This window comes from Buteo buteo, chromosome 13 (genome assembly GCF_964188355.1).
Source record: "Buteo buteo chromosome 13, bButBut1.hap1.1, whole genome shotgun sequence".
Classification (NCBI taxonomy): Eukaryota; Metazoa; Chordata; class Aves; order Accipitriformes; family Accipitridae; genus Buteo; species Buteo buteo.
This window is the reverse complement of record NC_134183.1, coordinates 9,000,893-9,018,691: the sequence shown is the minus strand read 5'-3', so window position 1 is coordinate 9,018,691 and position 17,799 is coordinate 9,000,893. Positions and strand designations below refer to the sequence as shown.

The window sequence follows — 17,799 nt, the reverse complement described above, 5'->3', positions numbered from 1 at the left end:
AGAGAGATGACTTTGGCCCCAGCATCATGCCGTTGCCATGAGGCTCCTTGTGCTGCTTTCCAACCAGGCTCCCTTCTTCCCTCCTCCACATCTTTTCCTCTCTCCATGTAAAGCAAATAAATACACTTGGAGGCAGCGGAGCCTAAATACTTCTCGTTGTTCCTGGGCTGCTTTGTGCTTAGGAAGCTTAAAGCTGCTCTCGACTTGTATGCCAGCCCAGCCTGGCTGCTCAGATGCACAGCGGCCGCGTGGAAATAATCCCTGCATTGATGGGGCAGAAGGAAGCACTGCTGCTCCTTCCACACATCTGCTTTGTGCAGAGCTGCAAGTACAGCTTTTGGATGGCGTGATCCTGCCTTCTGCCATCTGTCCTCACAGGAATCAGCCCTTGTTGACAGAGTTGAGCCACACATCGGGTCCTTCCTCCCTGTGCCCCTCTCCCAGCTCTGCCTTTCTCCTCCCATTTAATCAGATACGTTGAGCCCGTGGCTATGAGAGGAGCTTAGGGCTGATTCTCTAAAATAACCATATCAGCTGAAACCATCACATTTGATATTCCATTTACAATGTTTCCAAGGAAACAAAGGCACAGGACATAAATAGATGACTGTTAAACATTTGCTCACTCACCATGGCCCCAATAATTTGCAAGGCAGAAATATGAATGTTAAATAAACAGCAATAATAAATTTTAATATAGGAGGACCAATATTTTGCTGCAATTAGAAGAAGCATTCGTTCCGACATACAGGCAGGCAGCAGCAGGCTATTCATCATTTCCACTTTCCATGTACAATTTTTCATTTACATAAAAGGCAGCTTTGATTATGACCCCCAAAAAGCCATGAAGTGCCCTTTGTATCAGCAGGGGTGCTTGGGATTTACTCATGTGCAGTCAAGTCCCAAGTCCACCCGGAATTCACCGCAGGAGAAGAAAATAATTTTTTTCTTCCTAGAAGCAAGCAGAGGATATGGATTTGGTTAGGTTCGGGTCATTTCTTACAGAAATATAGCAACCAAAAAGCTCATGTGAGTTTTGGTGTAAGCCAATGAGATGATGCTAAAGCTTGGAGGCATCATGGTCTCCCAAGTATTCATGCCAAGCCAGAAGCAAACCACAGTTCAAATTAACTGGGCAGGACTGGAAATACAGATGCACAAAGAGGGATTAATCCAGAGTGCTGTACATATGGGTGATGCTCTAAAATGGAAGGGAGGCAGTGGTGAGCGGTGTTTTATTCACACAAATTGAATCACGTTGTTCCAGACTTGATTTTTGAGGAAGGGAGCAAGCCCTGGAGAGAGCAGAGCTTTCACTGATGGGTCCCTGTTTGTGAACAAATGGCATTAAGAAAAGCTGTTTTGCACACTGAATGGCAAGATAGAGCTAATGTGTTGCACAATGATTTCTGAGTCAATATTTGCTGGCGTTGTTTTAAAGATATTGGGCAGTGCAACCCTTGGGCTGGCCCTGAACTTGCTCCTGTTGTACACAACCATTGCTGGACAGTCGTGCAGCTCAGAAAGGGCCTTCAGTTCAGATGCTACATGTACAAGAACTCTGGTTGTCCCTGTGTCCACCAAGCCACTAAACACCCCTCCCAGAGGTGGTGCAGAGATGGGCACCATGCTCAGGAACACACTCATTTGGGAAGCTAGTACAGTACTGGCTTATCCCCGCTCATTTAGGGATGTTTTCCATCAGGGTAGCCAGTGCCTGTCTTTATCTTGGAGGCTGAAAACAGCATCTAAGCCTGGTTTGGAGGCCCCTGAGAGCTGGCTGGAAGAAGTGGTCTGGCTGCTGCCCTGGGAGAGCAAGCTTTGATGCACCAGCATCAAAAACACGCTCAGAGGTTTTGCACACAAAACCTGCAACCTGCTTGTAAGCTTTGGCTTTTTGCTTGTGGTGCTCGTGTTTCTGAAGATGCAGAAGCAGAAGCTGAGGCTGTAACCCTGCTGGATAAGTCAGCTAATCCCAATGTTACCCTAAGACTGCTCTAATGTGCTATAATGCAATTAGAGCATCACCAGAGGGCTTTCTGGCTGTGCTTGATTAGATTTGGCTTACCAACTGTGTGTGGTGCCTGGATGGGTCTCACTGGTGTATACTGGAACTAAGCCAGTTAAAGCTGGTGTGGGTGCATGGATGCACTTGCCACAGAGCTATCTCTGTAGCGTGGCTGGGATCTTCCCGAATTCAGGGCTTCAGATCCTGCCGTTCCCCATCCCACCCTGTGTCCCCACCGGGCTGTACTTGAACCACAGACTCTGCAAGTCGAGACAGAGACAATCTGCCCAGTCACGGAATCTAGGGAATGATGCATCCACCTCCTGGGCTTTTCCTTCCCGAAAAGCCCACAGCTTCCTGGAAGCTTTCTGTGGAAATAGAGGCACGTGGGATGCCCTGCCATCAGAGGCACCGTGGGGGCCATGGCATGGCTGGAGGGGAGGGACATCTGCTGCAGAGCGCTCAGTGAGATGCTTGTCCCTCTCATGTACCCATGCAGCACTCTCTCCATCTACGGGATCAACCAGGCGGATGAAGCCATCTACCAGTGCATCGCCGAGAACAGTGCTGGCTCCACGCAAGCCAGCGCTCGCCTGACGGTCCTGTGGGCAGATGGGCTGCCCGGTCCTCCACAGAGCGTGAAGGCTGAGACGGTCTCTGCAACCACCATCCAGGTGTCTTGGGAAGAGCCTCTGCAGAACACCAAGGAGATCATCGGCTACGTGCTGCACATTCGGAAAGCTGCAGGTACGGTGCTCTACCCGCTGCCCAAAGCATCCTCAGCCTTCACATAATTCAGCAACGCAGCCCACTGGGTAAACCAGGTCCAAAATCCCAGGCAGTAGACAATGCTGCCACGCATGTTCTCCAACATCTCCATGTTTCTGAAAGACAGAGATGAGGCAATAATGCTGATGTAAATACCAAAGGGTGGGGAGGGTGAAGCTGCATGTTCAGATCTTGCTGCCCACTTAGGTCTCTGGCAAAGTGCACAGAAATGTAAGCAGAAAAGGATGTGGGCAGATATATATCCACCTTAGGGACCAAAATTACTGCTTGCAACATCTGTTCAGTCTCTTTACCTCTGGAAGCCTAACGCTGCTCTGTTCTCTCTTTCTTTGCACTTCAGATCCTGTAGAGATGGAGTATCAGGAGGCTGTTAGCAAGAGCACCTTTCAGCAGCTAGTGACTGATTTAGAGCCCTCGACCAGCTATAGCTTTTATATAAAGGCTTACACCTCCCGGGGTGCCAGCAAAGCCTCAGAAGTCACAGTGGTGAGCACGCTGGGAGAAGGTAAGGAACGCTTTGCGCTTGGACCATCAGATGCTGAAACCCGCTGTGCGTAGCAGCAGCGCCGGTCACCCCGGTACCCACTCCGGAGCGCTTTGGCACATAGCCTGTGGTGTTGATGCTCCTTGTTCCTGCTTCTCCTCATGCTCTGGGATATTGTGTAAAATTCACTTGTATCGTTACATGGGGGTCAACTGATTGCCTTAAATGTGGCATTGCCTCTCACAGCTGATGTTGTAGCAGGGGGTGAGTGCAAGTCTGGCTGGTCTTGTGCATTGCAGCTGCTCTGGGTTCTTCCTAATCTGATTGCTAAATGCAGACTTCCTGCTCAAGCAACGTCTCAGCATCCTCCAGCAGCTCTGGTACTTGCAGCTCTTACTTGATCGGTGCCACACTTTTTTGAATTTGTTTTTTTTCTGCTCTACCCTGTAGAAATCACACTAGAGCTGAGCTGTCCTGATGTACAAATCCCTGCCTTGGAGCAGCCTTCTGTTTCAGTGGGAAGTTAGGGCAATCTCCAAGGCTTTTTCTCTGACTTGGCCTCCCAGATGTGGCCACCAGTTAGATTCCTCAGTGAGAAAGTGGGTCCTCTAATGCAGGATCCTTGCACACAGACACCAGACAGAAACCACAGCCCCAGTGTGATCTGTCAGCCAGCATTTTAGGAGTGTTTTTGTAGAGACTCATGTACCTCTCCAGCACCTCTGAATCCTGGCTCATCTCACATATGGAGCCTAATTTCTTAGGAGCATTGCAACATTCTCATGAACACTCAGTAATGATGAATTTGCAGCAGAGAGGGCCTTGGGTGTGAGGATGTTATTTAGGATCACATGAAAGAGTGTATTGACTTCCAGGTGGGGGATCCAGTTCTCATTCCGTTTTCAGCTCTTGCAGATGTTTACTACAGCATTTAAGCAACGACACCAATAAATCCTCGCCTTGCCGGGTTGTTACCCAGCAAGTTTATTTTCCTTGGTACTATGCAGGGAATCGGTCACCCTTGCAGTTTGTTTTTCCTTCCAATTTAGAGGCAGAAGGGTGGACTAAGGCAAAACTTGAAACTCCTTGACCCAATGCTCTGAGTTCAGCTACTGGAGCTAGAAGCCAGCCATGCTTCATAGAGCTTCGTGTTTCTGCAGAAGTCTGAGTCAAGCTAGAGAGGACTTTTTATCATCATTACCTTCAATCACAACAGAAATAGTTAGGTATCTGGTAATGGGATCATAAATTTCCTGGCGCTCTGAAGTTTCAAGGCATCACTGTCCTGCTCTGCCATCCTTTAAAAAAGGCTTGTCCTCTGTAACAAACTCCAGCATTTAGCTCCATGCTTAGGATGAACAAGCTGGCCTGGTTAAGATCACTCAACCCCAGCTTGCGTTTGCCTTGTAGGAAGAAAAAAAGAGATTTAAAAGCCCCAGTTCTGGCTTGATTTATTTGCTTTGCTTCACTCGGGTGCCTGTTGCCTTCTGCCCACAGAGGAGAAAGCAGGTCAGAGCCAGAATCCAGTGGCTTTTGACACCAAGTTAAGGTTTCACTACCAATTTGCCTTTTCTCACAGCCGAGCCATTTCACACCATGCCTTCCCGTGGTGCACTGGAGAGCTGTGACTCCCCCGGGCTCAGGGTGCTAACAGCCTCGGAAAGGGATGGCATTTCCCTGACACACCGTGTCTCGGTTTTGCCATCCTGGCTCAGCGAAACGCGCGCGAGATGTGCACAGCGATGTGCACAAAGCCCTGTGGTGGCAGGGCCCTCCGTGTCACCACGCTGCCGTGTCCTGCCGTGCATGGAAAGGACGCGGCGGGTGAATCTGGCAGCCAGGGACGGCTCGGCGGAGCCGGGCCAGCGCTTGTCAGAGTGGCCAGCCAGAGATGCTGCCAGCCAGAGACTGGCCTGAGTGACCGTGTTATACTGGTGTTGTCTGGAGTAGGAATATGGTGAAGGTACTGAGGAGCAGGGCTGCTTTCAGCTCGGGGGGGTCAGCTTTTCAGGGCTAGGAATACGCTGAGAGTGCATTTGCCTGAAGCCTCCAATGCTTTCTAGAAGCGTGATGCTCCTTCCTTTGTGCCAGTGATAATTTTAGATCGAAAGTAGAAGGGAAGATGCCATAGAGAAACCACGCAAGTGAACCTTGTCCTCCATAAACTTCCCTCACTAGGAAGGTCCTCCTGTCTCCTCGCTGTCGTTCTCCTTTACGCCGTTTCACAAATGCCATGGTATTTTAAATCGCAAACTCTCTCCACTTCATTAAGCAGCACACACTCCTTGTTCTTGTCTTTTAATGCTTTTTAGGGTTTTCTCCAGGACTTTTTGACATTTCTCTAGGATGAAGACTGTTCCTTTAGTCATCTTCGGCTAAAGACGCCTTCAAGAAGAAAGTTGAAATGACCTGGGGAAAATTCCAAACAGCACGGAAGAGGAAAACAAGTATCCCAGCCCTTAGCATGAGGGAGATGCCTCACTTACAGTAGATCCATATTATGTCTTATATATACTTCTGTGAAGCACTTATACACTGGTGTGTGTACATATATTTATACACACACGCAGATATACTCCATCTGTATACACTTATTTGTGTAATAACATTATAAACAGCACATGCATTCTGCGAGTGCATACATATAATCAATATTATACATATATATACTCAAAGTTTGAATAAACACTATATATTCCATACTTTGAAGGAGAGATATTCTTGTGGTTTTTATTAAATGTAAGGCTCTGCAACCATAAAATAAAGCCAACTCTTCACAAATCAGGATGGCCCACATCAGTGTTTCTTTGTCCATGGGATATGCGATTTCCCTTTCTGTGGCGTTCTCACCCATGATTTGGAAAATGATGCTTTAAGCAAGAGTCCAGCTTCTCAGAGGGGGGATCCAGACAATTTCCTAATTTTGCCCTTAAGGGAATTGGGAGAATTAGAAAAAAAGAGTATTTAATCGGATTGCAAAAATATGCAGCCTTGGGAAGAATGGTACGTTCTGGTATAAATAGAATTTACTCTGTGTTTTGCACCCAGAAAATGCTGAGCACAACCTTCCCATCAATGAAATGCATATCAGAATAAATACTAGTGAGAAGATGTACTTCAACCCATTTTTTTCCCATTGGCAGCACTCACAGGCAGGTTGGGATCTCATTAACCTGACCCAGGACAGCTGCTCTCTGAGTCTTTCCTCCTGAATCCTGAGATGCTCACCAGTCAGCAGGGACTTGTTCCTCTCCCCAGGCTTGTTTGGAGGGCATCAGGCAAAGCCCCTGCAACCTGAAGGAGGGCATCCCTTTGAGAAGAGGCAGCATTGCCCACACCCTCCTGCTCACCAGGAGAGATGTCTTCCCTTCTCCTAAATCTCCTCGTGGGAAAGCTTGAGCTCTCAGTGCCTGGGAAAAGGCAAACCGTTGTGCTGTGCGGTTTTGCTTTTACTATTAAATTGGGGAAATGCCCTTTTTAGCTCTTGTCAGTCTTAGATTGACATGGCCACATTTCATCCACTTCTCACCATCGCACACTAAATGGCTGTGCTGAACTCTCTGCCAAAGGCTGGGTTTGCACTGCTCATCCTTTAGAGACCCTTTGGGGAAAAAGAAGGCAAAAAGCAGCACCGGTCCAATGCAAGCCTAGAAATCCTTATATTTGGGAACTTCTAAGCTTGTAATCATGTGGGATTGGAAAAATAGCTCCTGGAGGCTGCTGGAGAAGCAGGGCTGTTCTGCTCGGTGCTTTTGCTGCAGGGTTTAGCTGAGCTTGCTGCCTGGTACAGCAGTGCCCAAAAACCCTTCTCCCTCCCAGTGCTGGAGCAGAGCCCTGGGCAGGGCAGAGTCTGCAGCGCCTGGTGCTTTGCACCTTCTGGATGGTACCAAAGGCTGGGGAACTCATGGGAGCATTTGCCCTGGGGGTGTTTTGTGGAAATGAGGTGAAAAAAAATCATCAGTGAAATGTCCTGCTGAGACACATCTCTGCGTTGGTATGATCAGTGTATGAGAAAGGGAGGGAGAAGGGAAGGAAGAGGCTTGGGGGAAATGTGGTCCTGTGTGCCCCAGCGCTGCACAGGGCTCCAGGGCAGGGTTTGGTGCAGAACCAGCTTTGGAAAACCCAGATATCTGCATCACAAGAAAATTGGCTTTGGTTTGCAAATCTTTGCCTCTCAGCCCAAGGTGACGGGGCTGCTTTTTGGGGACCTGGGGAGGGAATGTCTGTGACCCCCCTGCTGCAGCACACCCTGAGAACGAGGGCAGGGTTTTGGGGCATTGACTGGAGCAAAAGGTGTCCTGGTGGACTTTGAATCAGGCCTTGGTGACAACGGGCAGCAGCAGGGACATCTTCCCAGCTAAATCCCCACGCGCCCTTAAGGCCAGGTAAGTGCCTGCCTACCAAAACAAGCCAGCCACAGCTGTGCAGGGATCTCGGGCTGCTCAGGTATTTAGGGCTGTTAATAAAGATGCCCCGGTTCTCTCCTAAGTCCCCAGCACAGAATCACAAACCTCCCTCCTAAAGCCAATGGGGAGAGCAAGCTCCTGCGCACCCTGCAAGCCAGTGCAGGTACCTAGCATGCTATTAAGACGGATGTCTCCAGCTCCATCCCTTCTGGTTCCTTCCTCCTTGGGGGATTAATCACTCTGAAAGGTCCTTGCTACCCTCAGGGCAAGGGCAAAAAAGTGGAATTTGGGAATGCATTGCCGAAGCCGCTGCATTCCTGCCCTGACCCGACAGGGCTGAGCATCAGATTGCAACCAGAGTGTAAAAGTAACCTCTGCTTGCTGAACCGAGCAGAGGAAACCCTTGGAAACTCCTACAGCTCCCTGAAAAAGTTCAAAGCTGTTAAACCAGGATCTGGTCTGATCTGATTTTTCTCAATCATCTCATCTAGCATGTTCTTTGGTGCAGTGACCACAGGGAAAGGCTGCTGGGGAATTTCTCATCATACAGACTAAAAAAGCACATGCAACCCACTGTCTTTCTCTCTCTGTTTCAGTCCCAGCCATGCCATCCCTCTTTATTAAAGTCATTAACAGCACCGCTGTCCAGGCTATGTGGGAGCCCTCCATCAAACTGGGCCAGCACGAAGGCTTCAAGCTGTATTACCGCAAGGTCCACCTCTCCCAGTACACAGGTCCGGTGCTACTGCCCAGCAACGTAACAGCATACAACATCACCCACCTGGGTGAGTATGGTGACAGCTTGATCCATGTCCCCTCCTGACCCCGGGATGGTCTGTCGTGATTAGCAGGAGAGAGCTCAGATGTGTTGCACAGCCACTAAATGAGAGATGCTGCAGCTCTCCCCCAGGTTTTTGGGGTGCTTTCCCAGTAACAGGTACTTGTTTGCAGCACCTTGTGTGTATTTGGTAAGATGTCCGTTTCCTAAATAAGCATCACTTGGGGAGATAATGCTACTGATTAAACCCGAAATGCCCTTCTTGTGTCTCCTTCGAAACAGATGCGTCAGTGGTGTATGAAGTCAAGCTCCTCGCCTATAACCAGCACGGGGATGGAAATTCAACTGTCCGCTTCGTGTCCTTGAGGGAAACTGTGGAGAGGACAGGTGAGATGGGACATCAGTCTCGCTAGTGGTTTTTGAAAACTGCTTTGCAGGAAGGTGGTGAGGCCAGACACCTCCCCCAGACAGCCACGGCTCTTCCCCCCATCTCACCTTCAGCCACTCATTTATTTTCAGCATCACAAATAGGGATGAAGCAAAGCTCTGCGAGGCCGGGACCACCTGGTGCTGGTAGGGGTGGCTTCTCTGCCACGTGGCTTCACCAACCCCATTGGCCAGTCCAGCCCGGTGACTTTTTTTTTTACTAAGGGGGAGAAGACAAACCAAATGTTCCCGTAATTGCCAGTTTTGGCGCCTAAGCTCAAGCCAGAGGTGAGGCCATGAATGTGAACAAACCCCCATGCATAAGCTAAAAGCTGCCATCCTCGGGTGAGACATGGTGCACCGAGCATCTCCGCTCTCCTGGATATTTTGACCTTCACTGGTGCCAGGAAGGGAGGACACATGGCTTTGGAAAGGAGAAGAGCTGCAGAGCATGAGCACTGCAGTATGTGGCAGAAAAGGGGAAATCTCTAGAGGGAATCGCTAACTGATCACACCTTTCATATTCATCTACGTGTAAAAAACATCCTGCTGCTCTTGGAAGCCTTTTAAGCCTTCCAGTGGGAATATCTTCAAGAGATAGTTATTACTCCTCTGTCTGTGTTGGAGTAAATACTAATCTCATTGGGATCTGCCTACTCAGTGCTTTCCATCAGGTATCAGCCTGCTCTGGCATAGTGGCTGCCTCTCACCTCCCACCTCGGACACAGGGTTTTGCAAAAAATTCACATCAGAGCCTTTTTCATTCATTAATTGTGACTAATAACAGCAGCCCAGGTAATGGGGCTGACTCTCTACAGACCTTCCAGTCCTATGCTTACTGTGACTGCCTTCCTGCAGTACGGGGAGCAGCTTTTGCAGGCAGTGACCCCACTGAGCCCCCACCCTGCTCTCCTCTTCCCCCTACACAGCTCCCAGCACCACCCAGGCTCTGACTTCTGCTCTGGGCTCCCCAAAAGCTGGAGGAGCAATAGGAAACCAGCACCGCTGACCCCCCTCTCCCCTCTTCTTCTGGCAGTGCTGAATCCCCCTTGCGACTGCATGAAGGACGAGCAGAACAATAAAACCTCCACGACAGGCATCATCATTGGGATCCACATCGGTGTCACGTGCATCATATTCTGCGTTCTCTTCCTCATGTTTGGGTACAGAGGAAGGTAGGGGTTGCTCACGCCACTGCTCATGAGGGGCAACGGTCCCTAACGCCATGTGGGTATCCCCATGAGGGTCTCACAACCCCAATGCGATGATGGGCTGTTTCCCACGCACATCTCAGGACGCACATCCCGCGGCGTGCGATTGCGCAGCCTGGCTCCCGTGAACACTGGGTGCTGTTTGCAGCATGGCTCCTGCCTCCCTCCCAGGCACGCAGACCCAGCAGGCTTCTCCGAATACACCCCATCAGCTCCGGTCCCCATCGAGGGACCTGGTACTTCCCGGGAGCATCGCTATTTCTGCTCTGGCAAGCCTTGACCCTGCCTGTAAAGCAAAAGCCCTTTCATGGCGAGGGGAAGAGACGTGACTTTATAGGAGGGATTTAAGGAGTGAAGGAACGTAGGACAGGGATAAGGCAGACTCAGGCTTGGGGGAAGGAAGGGGGGGAAGGCACCAGCTTTGCTCACCCTCAGGCTCCGTCTCTTTATTTTTCAGGCTGCTGATGTGCAAAAACGTGCAGGAGCAGCTGTCAACCCCGCAGATCCCCAGGAGCCAGCGGAGTGCGGCAGGCCTCGTCCTGAACGGGGCCGCTCGCAGGGACAGGGATGACCGGGACTTGAATGGAAAGCAGCTGGATATGAACGAGCTGGAGAGGTTATTCCCAGCTTCCCCATCCCAGGAGCAGCAGGATAAGGGAATAACGGTAAGTCCGGCAGGATGGGAGCACACCTGGGAAATGCAGACACGGCTGCATGACTAAGAGCATCGGTGACCTGTCACTGCATTGTCCCCTTCTCTCTCTCCAGTCGGCACATAGCCCACCGGCCACCCACGACGACACCCAGATATCCACACTCCCTCTGGATGAGTTCAGCATCATCGAGGAGCAGCCAGACCCCCTCCCAAAAAGCCCCCGCGGTGGCAGCCCCTCTGCTCTGGCTCCCGACCACGGTCCCGCCAATGAAGGATAAAACTGCCAAGACTCAAACCCTCTTGTAGGAGTTACCAGAAACCAAACCCACGGCTGGTGATGTCTTTACAACGAGTCGTCAATCTCAGGTCAATTGAAGATTTCTACAGTCTGATTGTTATTTTTTTGTTTTGCTTTATTTTTATATATATATATAAATATATATATATGTATACAGCCTTTTGGAAACTCTGTGAAGTTTATCTTTCTGACCTCTCTCAGGCATCTCGGTGTGTTTCTTCCGATGATGGCTTTATTGAGATTGGTCACGATGAATTTTCCCTGCAGCTGCTAAGTTAAAGACTCCTTGGCAGAGTTTGGCAAACTCTCCTGTCTCTGACAGACTGGGGATACGGTGGAGCCTCCTCTTGGCATCCCAGACTTTTTCCTGATCAGCAGCTTTAGGACTACTTTTTGGATCTATTTTTTATTTCCAGAAGACTGGATTCGGAGAAATCCTAACTTGACTCCAAAAATCGAGGCCCGGGAAGGCTGTCTCTCCGTGGATTTGAAGATTTTGTACACTTTTGCTATTTCTCAGGATACTTTTTTTGCTGATTGACTCTAAATAATATGAAAAAAAAAAGAAAAAAAAAAAAGAGTGTGTGTGTCAAAGGATGCCTGCCTGAGGGCTACTGAAAGACTTGGACAGACAACCCGAGTGAACTCAGAACCTACCTCAACCGGAATGAATGTCTTCTGGGAAGCAGAAATACCTGTGTCTTCCTTCACGTTCAAAAAACAAGTAGCATAGCACTTGGTCAGTACAAGCTTGGTCCTACCTCAGCAGTCACGCTCTGTACCTGCCGCCTTGGTGGTTTTGTTGTTGTCGTTCCCCTGTAAAGCACTTCCAAACCTTTGAAAGCAATGTTCTACCTCAAGCATGATAGAAACTTGTGTGTGTGTGTGTGTGTGTGTGTGTGTGTGTGTGTGTTTGTGTGTCCCCTCTCCTCTCGCCCAATTCCTGCCTCTCCCACCCAGCCCTGCACAAACCAAGATGCTTCACTAGTGTTATGAGCTTTACTTTTAGGCATGTAGCGGGGCTCTGGTGTGATTTTGCGTGGCGGAGATTTGTATCGTGGGGTCTTTTTTTACTTTAAAGATTGTTGGGGCCGTCACAGACTCGCGGCTCAATGCCCTGTGCTTCGCCGGCACTGTTGCTCTTGCAGGGCTGATTTGGGCACTGGTGGTGGCTGCCTCGGTCCATCCTGGTTGTATTCGGGATGAAACGGGGCGCGCAGGGTGCTTGGATGCCAGTGCTGGGGCTAGGGCACCCTCCTGCCCCATCAGCATGCTGCTCCCCAAGGCTGATTCCCAGCAGGATGATTCATGGCATGTGCCAGCACGAGACGCACAGCACACCCCCGGGAGGTGGGAACCTGGACGTCACTGTCTTGTCCTTTCAAAGCCCACCCTGCCGTCAGGAGCGCCTACAAGGCAACTCTGACACAGCACTTCCAAAACCCCTCGAGATATTACTGAGCTGCTCCCAGCTCCAGCGTATTTCCAGCTAGCAGGAGATCATCCAAAGGATGAGCTGAGCCGAAATGGGCTCGCTTCCCTGGGAGGGACGAGGCAAGGAGGGCTCCTGGCCAGTGATGCAGAGCGGGGCCCTGCGCCGGAGGATGCTGGGGGCTGCCGGCAGCTGCCCCTTCCCCGTGCCCAGGGTGGGCAGAGGAGCTCCCGACACCAAAGACAGGGTTTGTGCACGACCCCCCCCGCTCCAGGGACCAACCACCAACCTGCCACCATGGTTTTTGGATTGTCCTGGCACGGTGCAGCCTTGTGACTCAGTGTGTGACCGGCATCGTCCGTGAGGTGAGATGGGGGCACGCATGGGGGACAGGGACGTTGGCCAGCCGGTGCCAGAGGGCAGCCCTTTTTCCTGCCACGTGGATTGTTTAAAACTGGGTGAATGTGAAGGTTTGAACTCTTTGTATAGGTGGTGGTAAATCAAACATCACCGTATTTGCAAGGACAAGTGAAAGGAATCAGGAAAGGAAATGAGTTTAAGTTTAAAAAAAGTAATAATTTTATTTTTCTAAGTGGTACCAGTGGGAGAGTCCCTTCTGTCAGAAACATCCCCCATCACCTTCCCATTTGGCAATGGGATGCTACCGATAATTGTGTAAATAATACAATATACAGGACAATAAGGCAAATATCTCTTCCCCTGTGCTCTGTCATGGTGCTGGGCTGGGTTAGCTGTGAGCAGGACTCTGTCCTTCCAGATCAAATCATCTAGCTTGGCCCAAGCAGATGTAATGACATTGATCTCGAGAGCGAGGAGCTCTTGCGGCTTGGTGTTCGTAGCCCTCTCCCATTAAAATTCCTCCTCCTGTAGACATCTTGCAGGACAGAAAAAATGTGAAGGGTTAAGCTTACATATTAAACCCCCAAACAGCCTCTCCCCACTCCACCAAAGAGGCTAAATGGGCCGTCAGACCAATTCCTGCTCAAACATACCATGAGGGGAAGCTCCCTCCAGCACGATGCTGGACCTGGAGACAGCCTGGGAAGGGACTGGGGGGGGACAGCGCTGGTGGGACCATGCAAGACCAGTAGCCCAGCCCAGCCCATTGTGGGAGCCGGAGGATGCCAGGGCTTGGAAAGGGCAGGAGGGAGGAGGAGATGGCAAACGGCTCGAGTTATAACCTCATATCAAAGAAATCCCAGTCTCCTCCTGCCATCCCACTCCTGTTCCAGCCCAGCTTTTCTTTTTATTGTGGTTTTTTTGGTGTGTGTAACGCTGACGTTCACATTGAATAAGTACTGTTGCCAAAGTGAACACAGAATTTAGACTAGCTTTCAGCTCAGACTTCCTGGAGCTGTGAACATGCTATTAATTTAATATCATATTATTGTGATATTGTAATAGTAACAAGTATTTGTCACTACTTCCTTTTATTAAAGGGAAATGCTGTGCCATTTGACTAGTTAAAATACAATAGTATGTCAAGAATAGAGCTTTTCCGTTTTTTTTTTTAATTATGCAGAAATGTGATGGCTTAAACCAATGCAGACTATGTGTTGGTTTGAGACAGTTGAAGATGGATGTAAATCTTTAAAGACTATTTTTTAGATGTTTAGCTTTTCCTCTTTTTTGGGGTTTCTTTTCTGCTCTTGTCAATCTGTACTGTTGGGACCTAACGTAGATGGTTGTGGCACGTCAGCCTCCTAAGTCTGGAGATCCAGCAGGAGGACATGGTCTTCCCTGAGTTACCCAAGCCTCCCAAGTCCACAAAACTGGGCAAAAAATACTTGAAATGGCACATTCTGGCTTTGTGCTGTGGAGTACCTCTAGCTGCCACTTAGCTGGAGAAGCAACAAGTAACAGCCCCTCCTGCCATTCATTGATGCTTGAGCCGGGCTGGAGGCAAGGCTGTGCCGACCAAAACTTGGGAAAACACCACCTGGAGTATGTCTGGCCTTTAATCTGTAAAACAAGAAGGAAAAAAGAACAAAAAAAAGAGCTTGTGTTTGGTTTCAGCGCGGGACACAGCTTCAAGTCTGTCCTTGGTTCATCCAAACTGCTGCCCTGTGTTTGAAGGAGACCACTGGATTTTTATTCTGTGCTTGGGCTGCGGTTCTACTTGGGTAGAGAAGTTGTACTTGGGTAGACGTGTTGTACTCGGGTAGACGTGTTGTACTTGGGTAGACACGTTGTACTTGGGTAGACGTAGGACTGCAGGTCCCCATGTGCTGCTGGTGGTTTGGATTCATTTTTACAGGTGTCAAAAACGCTCCTCCCAGGTATTCTGCGCGGACATACCTGTTTTCATGGAATCAGAGGCTTCTTCAGAGGAATCACCTTCAGGCTTGGGCCTGGCTCTTGGTTGAACAGGAGCATTGCTGCTCTGGGAGCGTGTCCCTGTGCCGCTGGCAGCCATCGTGGCAGCGTCCCAGGAGGGGTGAGTCCTCCTGAGCCTTGAGGCAAAGCTCTGCTGCGTCCACAGTACAAACCCACTGGCCACCAAAACCACCAATTGGGCCAGAAGTGGGACAGGGTGTGCGGACGTGGGGCTATGCCATAACAAAGGGGTCTGGGCATCGTTTTATCTACCTGGACCAGAGGGCTGAACCAGCCGGACTGTCCCAGGGGTTGTTACCGGTGCGTTGCATCCATCTTCGCCTGCCCGCCAGAGATCAGCTAAAGGCAGGTGCTCCTTTTGTCCTGATAATTCATTTATACACCTCAAACATTTAAGCAACAGCTTGCCAGATTTCTTTCTTCTATTTCCTGCCCTTTTCTTGATGGGAGGAATTAGAGAGTTTTCTTCTGAAGATAAAACTGCTGGATAACGGGCAGGTGTTGGATCTGGTGCAAGTCACTGGCAAGCGCCTGTGTTTGGGGCAGGAATCTCATCCTTTAGTATTTTTCCAAGCAAATGATTCCACTAATTCAAGTCACTGCCTTTTCTGGGCAGATCCCAAAAACCTCTTGCTTTTCTGGCTGTGGTGAGACGAAATTACAGCAAGGAATAAAGTACCCAAAAGCTGATTTTTTTTATTTTTTTTTTAATTTTTTTTTTTTAGTAACCCATAATGGGCACAACCTATTCTTGGAGCTCTCAAGTTTACCAGAGATGGCTGCTACCTCAGGGATAGTATCCACATTGTCTTTAGTTGAACAGGGAATAGTTTTATGCTGTGACAGGGTATTTTCACGCTGTTGGATTCAGGTATTTATTTGTCTACCGTATCTTTCTTCTTCCTTGTTTTGTAAAGATGCTGATATATTTAAGTGCTGGACCAGTTTGGGAATTTTAAAGCTTCCACCCAAAATTATACCAAGGGACTGTACGTTTTAAGTTGGCAATAGAAGAGGAGAGAAGCTACAAAGCTTTGTTGCTTCTGGATGGTGAAGGGAAGGTTTTTGCTGCCCATGGCGGTGTTCCTCTGGGATAACCATCCCATGGCATTTTGGGGGTGGGGGTGTCAGTGCAGTGTCTGAGACCTCTCTGAGCTGACTGACAGCACTTAAGTCTGGGAAGATCAGTTAAAAAAAAGGAAATTAAAAGCTTATGAAAACAAACAGCAGCGGTGCGGGGGGAGCCACTTAGTTACTTCATCTGTGCAAACAGTATTTGGAAATCTATCCCTCCCCATGCTGCACCACTGAAGGCAGATTAAAGATCCTATCTAGCAACTTGATGCCTGATCATTTATTTCCCTCACCCACCAGATGAAAAAAAGGGAAAGGAAAGGAAAGGTGCTTGGGCTGGAGCTGCGGGCAGGGAGATGGTTACGTGGGAAGCACCAGCATCCCCAGCCGAAAACGCTGCTGGTGCGGGGCCACGGCACTGAAACCCACCGTACTGCTGGAAATCAGTGAAACAGATCCAGGTTTCCGAGAGCAGAGTCTGAGCTTCAGCATCGGGTAACAAGAAGGGACGGGGCTGGTGCAAAGCCCAGCGAGTTGGGAAAAAGCCTGATTTCATGGGGCTTTGGATCAGGGTCTTACTTACAAGGCAAAGAGGGATTTTTACTTTGATCCTATTTCCATCATTTAAACTTGCAATATCTTTACGTTTGTAATAAAGTAATAATAAAGACGATGCTAAACCTTTGTCCCAGTCCTCTTCGGGAATCAACTGTTAAGAGTAATATTAAAAACCCAAATTGCAAAGCACTTTTCTACTGTTTATTTTCTACTTTTCTTACTTTGAACTGTCTTGATATGTGAAATCCCACTGATCCTACGATTGTTAGCTCTGTATAAAAAAAAAAATTATAAAATAAAACCCAGTTTTTTTGTAGTTTGCTCTGTTTAGACTTTAGCCTGTGGCTACTTGTACAAGAAAAATAAAGCTAGAATAAAAGAGCTCGAGTGGTTCAGCCAGAGTGGTGCTTTCTTCGTGCTGCAGTACATGCATGGCTGCAGCGTGGGGACTGTGCAGAGCGGCTCAGGGCGCTGCCACTTCATGCAGAGGACTGGTGAATTTAGCTCCTCTCAAAGAGCAGCTTCCAAAATGCAGTTTTTAAGGGCTGAAGAGGGTTTTTTTTTGCTTCTTTGCTCATAAACTTCAGGCTAAGCCATCAGCAGAGGCACACTGAAGCGTCAGGGCTGCTGAAGGCTCTTTGGCAGCTGGGGAGGAGGTTGAGATGAAGACTTCCAGAGTCACGGTATGACACCTTGTGCTTGGAGGTGTGAATTAATTTCCAATTAATCTTGGCTTTTGCTCAGCTATTGCTGCCATCTGCTTTTTCCACTGCCTTGGGCGCTAACGGAGCATCACTTTACTTGGTGGCTCTTTGCAGAAACCCCGATTAAAACCATGCTCCGGCCTTTTCCAGCCCAGCTGCAAACTGGTCTGCAATGGCTGAGGTGGGAAGGGGCATCCCCAGGAGCAGGCAAAGCCGAGCTGTGGGCACAAACCTCAGAATCTCAGGCAGAGTCATTAAGCCCAACATTGGCATCTCTGCAAGGTATCGATGAGCTGGGTATGAAGCCCAAAGCCTAGTGACACAGCAGCATCCATGGGACTGATGGAGAAGGTGTATCCTTGCCCCAAAATAGGGGCTGTGAACCATGGGCCACCCTCTTGCAAGTGTCCCATGTGCTGCAGCGCTGCACGGAGAAAGGACGGTGTTGATGCTGGTTCAGTGCTAGGTCCGTTTTCTTTATTCCACATGAAGACATGGCTGGTACAGGGCTAATAGTGATTTTGGGGGGGCCCAATTGATCCCGAGGAGGATACAGACACAATCCTGCAGGGACTGAAGGAGCCTGGCCAACTCACACCAGCCAGAAATCCAACCCGG

General features: G+C 49.3%; 1 protein-coding gene across 1 annotated transcript in view; it reads left to right on the top strand.

Annotated features, from left to right (window-relative positions):
* Window positions 1-11,035, top strand: part of IGDCC3 (immunoglobulin superfamily DCC subclass member 3) — a 105,635-nt gene extending 94,600 nt beyond the window's left edge. The window contains exons 8-14 of the mRNA XM_075043888.1: window positions 2,508-2,755; window positions 3,138-3,302; window positions 8,284-8,472; window positions 8,748-8,852; window positions 9,928-10,066; window positions 10,560-10,767; window positions 10,871-11,035. Coding sequence (XP_074899989.1) covers window positions 2,508-2,755; window positions 3,138-3,302; window positions 8,284-8,472; window positions 8,748-8,852; window positions 9,928-10,066; window positions 10,560-10,767; window positions 10,871-11,035 — 1,219 coding nt within the window. The remainder of the gene's footprint in view (window positions 1-2,507; window positions 2,756-3,137; window positions 3,303-8,283; window positions 8,473-8,747; window positions 8,853-9,927; window positions 10,067-10,559; window positions 10,768-10,870) is intronic.
* The last annotated feature ends 6,764 nt before the right edge of the window (window positions 11,036-17,799 follow it).